The 10,582-nt window shown below is 53.1% G+C and overlaps 1 protein-coding gene across 1 annotated transcript in view; it reads right to left on the bottom strand.

The window, feature by feature from the left end:
• Nucleotides 1-1,242: 1,242 nt before the first annotated feature.
• The window catches only part of LOC111144204 (LIM domains containing 1), a 68,859-nt gene continuing 59,519 nt past the window's right edge, over nt 1,243-10,582 (bottom strand). Inside the window, exons 5-8 of the mRNA XM_022498415.1 lie at nt 7,879-8,009; nt 6,789-6,840; nt 6,169-6,237; nt 1,243-4,705 (exon numbers count right to left, since the gene is read on the bottom strand). Coding sequence (XP_022354123.1) covers nt 4,568-4,705; nt 6,169-6,237; nt 6,789-6,840; nt 7,879-8,009 — 390 coding nt within the window. The 3' untranslated portion in view covers nt 1,243-4,567. The remainder of the gene's footprint in view (nt 4,706-6,168; nt 6,238-6,788; nt 6,841-7,878; nt 8,010-10,582) is intronic.

Raw genomic sequence — 10,582 nt, 5'->3', positions numbered from 1 at the left:
CTGAGCGATGGAAGGTGAGGGAGTCCCTGGACCCCCTCTGCCACCCCAGGGACTCCAAGCACACACTCAGCCCCTCCCTCTGCAAGCCCTCATCTCTGGGACTCTGATCGGAAACTCATTAGAAAAAAACTACATACACGAAAGGAGAAAGAACGACTACCCCTGCCGTACAACCTCGTGTCTCAATGTTAAGAACCCAGGGGCAGGAACTGCCGATTCTTAGAAGATGATTCTCCAAGGGTCGCTCACGTTCCTGCACATCCCATGAGCTGGACCGCCTTACTTCCAGACGGTCTAGCATGCTGGCGTGGTGAACAGTCTCGGGCTGCAGACAAAGAGCCTCTCTCTGGAGCAACACTCAGGCGGGCTTACCCGTCATTGTAAGACGGAGGTTCCCGGGTACCTGGGTGGCTCAGTTGGTTAAACCACTGCCTCTGGCTCAGGTCGAGATCCCGGACTCCCGGGATGTAGTCCGGCACCAGGCTCCCAGCTCTGCGGGGAGTCTGCTTCTCCCTCTGACCTTCTTCCCTCTCATCTCTCTTTCACTCTCTCTCTCTCAAATAAATAAAATCTTAAAAATTAAAAAAAAAAAAGATGGAGGTTCCCTAAGTAGGGGTGACCTCTTGCAGCTGCCTTGGCAGGTACCATCTGGCCCTCTTCCTGGGGCCTTGGAGGGAAGACAGGTCAGGGAGTCAGTGTAAATGCTGATTAAAACCACAAATGCTATAAAATCTTTAAAAAAAAAAAAAAAAGGGCGCCTATGTGGCTCAGTTGGTTAAGCGACTGCCTTCGACTCAGGCCATGATCCTGGAATCCCGGGATCGAGTCCCACATCAGGCTCCCTGCTGAGCAGGGAGTCTGCTTTTCCTGCTGACCTCTCTCCTCATGCTCTCTCTCATTAATTAATAAATAAATAAGATCTTTTAAAAAAGCCAAAAACCCACAAATGCTGATAAAATGCTGATGAAATTCTCCTGGCCGGTGCTGCATTCACCTGTCCTTTGTCTCTGACCTAGGAGTCCACCATCCACAAAACCACAGCATGCTAATTTATTAGCTGGCGGGGAGGGTAAAATCTGGGACCTTTCATAGTTTTGACTCCCATGTGTTCCCTTAAGGATCCAGAGCTCTAAAAGAAGACCAAATCCAGTTAGCAAAAAATACTGTCTGCTTACTTCCACACACACACACACACACACACACACACACACACACACGAAAACCCAATAAGCATCATCATGTTGGAAAGCATTTTAATCGTCTACAAATTGATGCAGTTTATTGGCATGATATTTTGAGTAATTTTATAGTAACAGTACAATTCTGAGTAATTTTGTAGTAACAATATTTGGAAGAATTTTACAGGAACAGTATGATTTTGAATAATTTGTATAGGAAAAGAAGAGATACAGAGGAAAACAAATTTCCCTGCATGGTGAACTTTTCACACACTATACGGAAATTTCCCACATCTATCCAGTTCCGACTCAGAACGATAGCTAATATATTTTACTTATTGTATTCTATTCCTTTTAAGATTGACTTCAAATGACCGGAAACGAGAACTGACTCCTGGCATGTAGGAGACTGCAAAGAACTCGGGTTTCCTGGCAGACAGAGTTGGAACAAGAGCATCCCGCAACAAGGCTGGTGTGGGGTCAAGTCCTGCACACGGGGTTGGTGGTCTCACCTTTGGACTTGGCCGAAAGAGGCTCTCACTTGAGCACCGATCACGGAGAAGTGGGAAGTTCTGTTGCCGTGTCTGGGCAATGACCCAGACAGGATGTAATGCCCTTCCACGGTGGGAGGTGAACGTGTCACTCTTTCCCCAGCGGCAGGGGGGAGAACATCAGAGAGAGAGAAGGGCAGGCCAAACCGGGGGTGGGGAGGGTGGGAACTGTGGGCCAACTGAGGTGGGAACAGAAGGCTGGAGGCTGGCCTTGGGGTCTGCCATCAGACCTTAATTCTCCTTGTTTATCTAAAGTCCGAGAGCTATCTAGGGAACTCAGGAAGGGCTATCCGCTTTACCTTTTAAAATAAACAAATTCATCCTGGTCTACGGGGTTCTTGTGTATCCTTCCTAGGAGCCTATAAATACAACCCCATTACAATTCTGTTAGGCTAACAGCTTCTAGAATGCCTAAAATACCACGCAGGTGAACTTCTCCTCGTGGCTTTAGCCCCACAGCCCGAGAAACAGAACAGGCGTGAGATTACTACAGCTCACCACTCTAATTTCTCGGGCTTCTGGAAATTCTCTTATTGTTTTTTCCTCAAACAGTAGAAAACACCATGTGTGCTGATCTCTGAATCACTTTCACCAAGGCCACTTAAAAGGTATCATTTAAAAAATTAATCACAGATATTTAAAAAAACTATTTAGTTACCCAATTTGCAAACAAAGCGCTACTTCTGACAGCTGCACTCAGGCAATTTTCTGCACTTTTGCTGGATTTGCACGTGAAGCCAAGGTGTGACAGCAAGGCCAGAAACGTTCCTAGGTTGGCAGAGCCAAGTGACGACGGCCCCCCAGCCTTGCCAGAGCCGAGCTGGCAACTCTGGGAAGAGAGGGGTTCAGCCTCAGGGTTCACTCCCCCAGGCCCATGCATCCACGGGCTTCTGGAGGCTTGGCCTGTGCCACGGAATCAATGAAAGCCCGCGGCCTGGGCTGAAGTGACATCGGGCCATCTAACGGACTGAATAGCAGGAGACAACGCATGGGGCCAATTCTGTGCGTCTTAGAGCAGCTGCTACCAAACGAATGAAAATGCAGCTTCAAGCTGGGATCCCGGCGCGCTGACAAGCCTGCGAGTCCCACGTGCCTTGGGCTCCACCGCCCGCCCTCTGTGGCCCCCGCTGCCCTGGGGGTGAGGTGAGGTGGCGAAGGGCAGACGCCGGCGGGTAGTCCCAGGCTGCCGCAGCACTGAGTTGGCCCCTGCGCTCCAGCAGGCCCTCCCCAAGGGCTGAGAGGGCAAATGCCAGCCGGCTTTTTAAATTTTTTTTACACCACCTTTTCACTGAAATACTGGGAATAGGGACGTCTGGGCTCAGGAGTGTGTGACACGCAGGGCCAACTGTGCTTCCTGAGTGCACAGGTGGCCTTGAACTCTTGCGTGGCCCTCCCACTCCCTAGGGCACCAGCCCGATGAACTGCATCCGGCATAACCCCCCACAGTCGAGCTGACCCACTGCCAGCCAGCCTTTAGTTGAGATGCCCGTGCCCTGAGCAGCCGGTATCTGGCCCACGTGGACGCAGAGACTTGGCAAGCCCCAGCGGAGGCGTGTGAGGTGAGTGCCACGGCCGAGTGCCTCCTTAGCTGCGGTTTGGTGAAGCTCTTATCTGTGAGGTATTTTGTGTGTGTGGAAGACTGAGAGTGGGGTGGGGAGGAGAGACGATTAAAAACAAGGAGAAACACCAGACAAGAGCAGGGTACCTTATACGGGTCTCGTCCCACGTCACGCCTGTGCCAAGAACTGGGTGAGGGAGAGATGTGCGAGGTGAACACACTCATCTATCCTGAGGCACCCCCTTCCTGGGCTGCTCAGAGAGCTCTCCCACACACTAACTCTCCCCATGGGGAAGGGCGGGGGGGGGGCTAGCTCTCAGCAGGGGGGCAGGACGGCCCAAACCCCATGTCCCCACGTTGGGGGGATCCTGAGACCTGCCCTTGTGGAAGCGACTCAGGAGTCATGGACTCTCAAGAGCTCCAGAAAGAAACAGGGCCAGCAGCTGGGCAAAGGAGGCCTGGTGCCTGCACCAAGTCCTTGTCCCAAAGCACACTTGGCTAGAACAGGGCAAATCTCCATTGGGCTCCCAGCTGCCTTTAAGGGACTGAAGATCTGCAGGGCCGCACCAAACACGGTCAGTGTACCAGGAGGAAACCCTGCCTGGCTCGTTCATTTCAAACCTCGGCTCTGGTTTAGCCACCAAATCCTCCCCAAGATACAGGGCATGCGTGAGAGCTTCCCTCTTGCCATAATGCAATTAAGTGTGCAGCCAGCTGACAGGAGAACTGAGTCTCTGGGGTGGAAGGAAGTCTTAAATAATGCTCTGTGTGTGTGTATGCACGCGCGTGCGCGCACATGTGTCTGGGCACAGTCTTAAATCACGTTGTGTACGTGTACGTGGTGGGGTAGTGTCCGGGTGTGGGTGTTTTCCCTAGGGACAGGAAAAGGCTAAACGTATTGGCCACTGAGGTCTCTCTTCAGAGGATATTGTGAAACACGCTCAGGGTGACTCTTTCCTTCCGAGAGGGGCTGGACGGTGGGTGCTTCTGGTGGCACGGATGCGATCCCCTGTCACATGCCACACGTGGCTGGAGTGTCTTCCTGAGTAATGTGATGAGGGCGCGGTGGTGGCGAAAGGCACTTGGAAAATACACACGCCAGACAGGCAGGGCTCCGCTCCCTGGTTCGAGGAAAGGCACCAGTGGTGGCGTCTATGCAGAAACTTACCTGCCTAAGCCCCCTCCCCCCACCCCATCCCAGGGGCCGCTGGAAGTCACAGGCAGATGTCCTGCTCCACTGCGCTTCTCCTCTCCCACGGCAGGTCCGCGAGAGGCTCCAGCTAGAAGCGCGGCTGGTGAAGAGCTGCAGGCGCGGGGCTCTGCTCCAGCCTCTTGACATGGCAGGAGTGACAGAACAGGTGGTCCTCCAGCGGGTAGCAGCGGTGACCATCTTCGTCATTGAGCTCCAGACCGCAGTCCTGGGGGGAGGCAAAAAGGTCCAGCGGTGGCAGAACAGCACAGAAAGGATGGCAAGACTGACCCAAAGGCCGACGTCCCCGGGACCAGCAGAGCGGGCTGTGTGGGCAGCGCACGCCAGCGGGGAACCCAGCAGTCAGGCTGAGGGAAAGCGTGACATGCCCTCAACGTGCACTTGAACTGGGGCTGGTTGGAACGGAAGTGGGATGTCAGTGGATACATACTCTGTCCTTCCAAGACTTACGGCAAAAAAATGAATGTAAGACCACTCATGGGAAGTCCCTCATCCTGGTTACATATTGAAATAACACTGGAGGGGCGCCTGGGTGGCTCAGTCAGTTAAGCGGCTGCCTTCGGCTCAGGACATGATCTCAGGGTCCTGGGATGGAGCCCCATGTAGGGCTCCCTGCTCAACGGAGAGACTGCTTCTCCCTCCCCCTCTGCCCCTCTCCCCTGCTCATGCTCTGTCTCTCTCTCAAATAAGTAAAATGAGATAAAAATCTTAAAAGAGAGAGAGAAAGAAAGAAAAAGGAAGGAAGGAAGGAAGGAAGAAAAAAAGAAAGGGAAAGAACACTGGATATATGGGTTGGATAAAATACTGTAAGAATGAATCCTATTTCTTTTTACTCTTTTATTAATGTGACTACTAGAAAACAAAAGGACACCTGTGACTTGAACCCATGGCTCTTGGGTTTCTATGGGACAGCACTGCCCCAAATGCAGAGAGAGGGCTGTTGTGGGCAAATGGCCCCATCCCCTTTCTCTCCAGCGCCTAGGGTACCACCTAACTCTTCACAGCTGGCAGTGAGCTCAAGCATCCCACCCTCGCCCCAACCCCTCTCCCATTCACCCCACCACAGTGTCACAAAATAAATCTACTCTCCTTCCGTGGGAGAATCCACTTAATTGTGGCTGAAACCCCACGGGCACTTAAAGTGTACGTACCCTTCACAATGGCTGGGGAGGGGTGACCCCAGGCCCGCCTGACGGCCACGGGGCACCCAGGACTCCTTCAGCCTGGGCATGACACCAGGTAAAGAGGGGGCGCATGGGCCCCCTCCACCTTCACCCCACCCATGCCTGTTTCAAGGAGGGATGGATTTCTTCATGATTTCTGGGCTCAAAAGAGGGCTCTTGGCAGATAGAACAGCCTACAGGCTGGAGGGGATGGCGTCTGTTCCCCAGATCACACAGCTGCCTGACACCGTGGCATGGGAAACCCGTGCTCCCCACGAGCCTCCCACCCCGCAGCCTCAGGGAGGCAGTTAACCAGTGTGGAGGAAACAGTGACCACCTTTATGCCCCAGACATCTGCGTGTCCTCCAACCTCCCCTACAAGGCAGGCTTCACCCCTTGACCTAGAGAGCAGCCCTTGAACACGCCTTGCTGACCATCTCAGGCCCCAGTCACCCCAGGGATGTGCTCCTCTCATACTTTCGGGTGTCTGGGCAAGGGAGCGGCCTACCTCACAGTGGTAGCACTCCACATGGTAGTCTCTGTCCATGGACACGACGCGGATGGTCTCATCTGAGCCCTGGACGGAATGAAAGGAAGAACAAGAGGCCAGTTGGGGGACCCACTGGGCTCCTCATGTCACGGATGCGGGGAGTTTCTGAGCTAGCAAGTGGGTGACCTCAGAAAAGCTTAAATCCACTGTGAAGTCCCACAGCGGTTGGAAGGAGGACACCTTTAACTGATGAGAAGGGAAGTAAGATGGACAGCAGTCCTACCTTCTAGAATGTCAGAGTCAACACTGAAAAAAAACCTCTTCCATGGAGAGTGATTTTTTTTTTTAAAAAATGAATGAAAGGCAAACTTTCTGCTCATCTTCTCATCTGGAAGTTACTATCCAGTCAGGGAGTATGACCTGATTATAGGGCTGAATAGGCACACGAAGGGCTCTGGGCTGGGGAAGCCAGCCAAGAAGAGAGGGGCTTCTTGGTGAGGATATTATTAACGTTGGAGGTGAGATTTTAGAACGATTTTTTCAAAGGCACAAGGACAGGACACAGATCTCGTAGAAGACCCCAGGGAGATATTCATGCCATGGAAGACGCCAGGAACAGGTCTGAAAAAGCATCTTACCTCCGGTGGAAGGATGGGAAGCCCGCAGGCTGCACACTTGGGGGCCAGCACTCTGCCAGGAGAAGCAAAGAGGCAGTAAAATGAGTATGGTGCTGTTCCTGGGAGGCAAGCCCTGGAGCCCACACTGAGCCTTCCTCACAGCTGGCCTCCTGTCCATTTCTCAACTAAACCCCCAACCCAGCCCTCACATTAAGACAGCGAGGCTCGGAGCACTGGGGTGGCTCAGTCGGCGAACATCTGCCTGAGGCTCAGGTCATGGTCCCGGGGTCCTGGGATCAAGTCCTGCATCGGGCTCTCTGCTCAGCGGGGAGTCGGCTTCTCCCTCTGCCCCTCCCCCTGCTTATGCGCATGTTCTCTCTCTCTCTTTTTTTTTTTTTTTTTTAAAGATTTTTTTTATTTATTTGTCAAAAAGATCACAAGCAGGCAGAGAGGCAGGCAGAGAGAGAGGAGGAAGCAGGCTCCCCTAGAGAGCAGAGAGCCCGATGCGGGGCTCGATCCCAGGACTCTGAGATCATGACCTGAGCCGAAGGCAGCGGCTTAACCCACTGAGCCACCCAGGCGCCCCTGTTCTCTCTCTTTCTCTCTCTCTCTCTCTCAAATAAATAAAATCTTTATTTAAAAAAAAAACAGTCTGGCTCATTCTCTGGGAGGTGTTTTAGTAGCACTTTGAGATTATCGCCCAGTGGTAACAAGCCTGGCTGAACCCTCTCACTCTACTAGGGATGGAGAATAACCTGTTCGCTCCCCTCGTTCACCCAGCACAGGCCCAGGCAGATGGAGGGTGGCGGCCGCCAGCCCTGTGTGTCTGCCTTAGGAACTTAGGTCAAGCCGGAGCCGCCAGGCTTGGCAGAGGCCTCCGAGGCCTAGCTGGGAATCTGATGATAGGGATCCAGAGTCTGATTTTCCAGGAAAAATGATTCTGTTACCAGTTCCTGCCTGCACGGGCATCCCCTGACCTCCCGAGGGCCCCGCTACACCCTTTGCCGGACTGTGGACTCAGGGTTCACGCAGAGCCTGCGGGTGAACCCCAGCGGGTGTCCCTCCCTTCACTCAGCGCGATCAACGTGGCCCGCACCCCGCCCCTCCTTACTTGTGGTAATCTCGAACGCAGTAGATCTTATTCTCGGAGTCCACGGTGAAGGGCACCCCGTCCAAACACTCGTTACAGATGACGCAGCGGAAGCAGCCAGGGTGGTAGGACTTCCCGAGGGCCTGCAGGATCTGGGGGCAGAAAGGAAGAAGCCGGGGCTCAGGGGCAGTTACGGGGACGAGTTGGACGGTGTGAAGGAGAGGAACACGCCAGGCCGAGGGACCCTCCGCATGGTCACACCGCGTGGCGCACGCTCATCCCCATTTCACTTGGACCGAGGTCAAGAGAGGACGCGGTGGGAATGGCAAATCTAGGTAAATGTGTCAAGAGGAGAGAGCCAAACGGGATCCCTCCCCTTGGACATCAGCCTCCCGTAAAGAATCTGGAAGGCTATCTGGTAGTTCCTTGCAGGAAATGGTGTGAAGCAGGCAGGGCGGCACCAGGCTCCGTCCCAGCTTTAGGAAGTGTCTGGTCCATGGAAGGATTAAAGTTAATTCCACGTGGAAACGGCAGAGCTCAGAAAACCTCTTAAGTTCTGCCTCTCAGGTGCCTCCTCCTAAGCAGCTTTCTCTCCGCAGCTCAGCTTGATAATCCAGACACTGTGATTCAAACAATGATTATTTCAAATCCAAGCATTAGCAAAGCTTCTTTGTTACTGTTATCGTTTTTTGGGTTTTTTTTTTTTTAAGATTTATTTATTTGAGAGAAAGCGACCCCATGCACACACACAGGGGGAGGGACAGAGCGAGAACATCCCCAGGCGGACTCCCTGAGCCCCTGTCCGATGTAGGGCTCGATCCCAGGACCCCAAGATCACGACCTGAGCAGAAATCAGGGGACAGACACTTGACCAGCTGAGTCATGCAGGCACCCTGTTGCTGTTGTTTTTACACACAAAGTGGAGAAGTCCCACAAACCTTCTTCCTCTTAGTGTCAGGTTGTGATGCCTGGAGAGGTAAGAAGCTGTCCTGGAACCCAAGACATGCAGGGTAGGGGAGAGAAGATACGCGAGAAACATCTTTGGTGACGACAGCGAGTGACCAAATACCTCCCTGCAGAACGGAACTGCCTACCTCCAACCCGCTTGCTACATGACGTCACACTGGTTTCCTATTAAATCAGTGCCTCTCAAAGTGTGGTCCCCAGACCTGCAGGATCAGCATCACCTGGGAGCTTGTTTAAAAATGTGCATTCTCAGGCCCCGTCCCAGATCTCCAGAATCTCCTAGGGTCAAGGCCAGTGGTTGGTGTCTTCAAAAAATGATTCCAGGGCATGCTAAAATTGCAGAACCACCAGTCTGAGTTTGTGCCAGTGCATGGGACACCTGCAGGAAAGGTGTGGGCCTGCCAGCGCCCGAGGCCTGCTTCCCCTCGAGGCCTGCTTCCCCCCAAGGCCAATGCCACACCTCACACGCGGCAGCCACCAAGGCAAGCTGGCGGCTTCATGTGCTCTCCCAGCTTCCTCTGAGGACTCAGCTCTCCAGCTTCCCCGCTCCCTCGGGTGCGTCACTAACCTGTGAGGCCCCTCTCACTCTTCAGTTAGCTGCCAAAATGGGGCAAACAACCTGCTGGGCTTCCAAAGTCCACATGGCAATGTGGACCTCGGAATGCATTTTGCTCCCCAGCAAACACCATGTTGGCAGAAGAGACCCTGAAATGAACTTCACCCACAGTGTGCCTACGGCATGGCAGGACACCGAGGCTATTTTGCCACACGCCAACTCGCTGCGATAATTCTTTTTCATGTGGGGAAAATGCCCAGTTTCAACCTGCGTGCTCAGAACATTCCCCTGTACTAACCGGGGAGGCGGGGGGAACACAGCTAATTTGTACAAAGAACTGGACAGCTGCTTGCTTTTCTTGGAGAACCAAGAACGGTGCCTGCGGGAAATCTTTTCCTGCATTATAAAAATTCTTAGCAGCAGTTAAGGGTTCTAAAGGGTGTCACTACCAGACAGATGCTTGCTCAAAGTTTTCCAGTCCTAGAGGAGACCCGCAAGGACCCAGGTTCAACTCAGTGGGCTATCCTCGTGGGCTAGAGATGGTCTCCAAAGCTTCATTCCTTCCCTTCCCGCATGCGAGGCTGGTCCTCACTTCAAGAAGTGGAGGACAGTCACCCCCTCACCGCCCTGCTGCGTACTGAGAGCGGCCTTGTGATCTTCTGTGATCGACAGAATGAGGACGAAATGATGTGGGGAGATTCTCGAGGCAAGGACTTAAGGAGTCTGGCAGCCTCCCTCCCTCTTTTGCTGTAGGAAGTTCAAGGTAGAAGACTGAATGGGATCACTGGTCACAGGGAGAAAGGCCTGGAAGGGAGAGGCCATCGTGGGCACTCAACTGGGACACTAGCCGAAAACCGCTGCATAAGAGACCCCAGACAGTGTCACACGGAACAAAAGAATCATCCCACTGACTCGTGACTGACAGAGTTCCACGAATCACCATAAAGAAGTCACTGCTGTTTTAAACGACTACATCTTGGGCGGTGATGTACCATGAAGCAGGAGGTAACTGAACTACCATGAGGCCCAAAGAAGGCTTAGGATACCTGGAAATAAAAATAGCGTATAATCGTGTTCAGACATTTGGACACTGTGGACTCGTATATAGTGGGTTTTGTCAGAAGGACTCTTAAATTGAGGACCAGTTCCGCCAAAGAATCGGATGCCTGTGGAGTCTGGCTGGTGTCTGCGGAAGGTAGGGGT

This window comes from Enhydra lutris, unplaced genomic scaffold, assembly GCF_002288905.1.
Source record: "Enhydra lutris kenyoni isolate GAN:26980312 unplaced genomic scaffold, ASM228890v2 scaffoldscaffold10, whole genome shotgun sequence".
NCBI classification, from domain to species: domain Eukaryota; kingdom Metazoa; phylum Chordata; class Mammalia; order Carnivora; family Mustelidae; genus Enhydra; species Enhydra lutris.
This window is presented reverse-complemented; position numbering and strand designations above follow the sequence as displayed.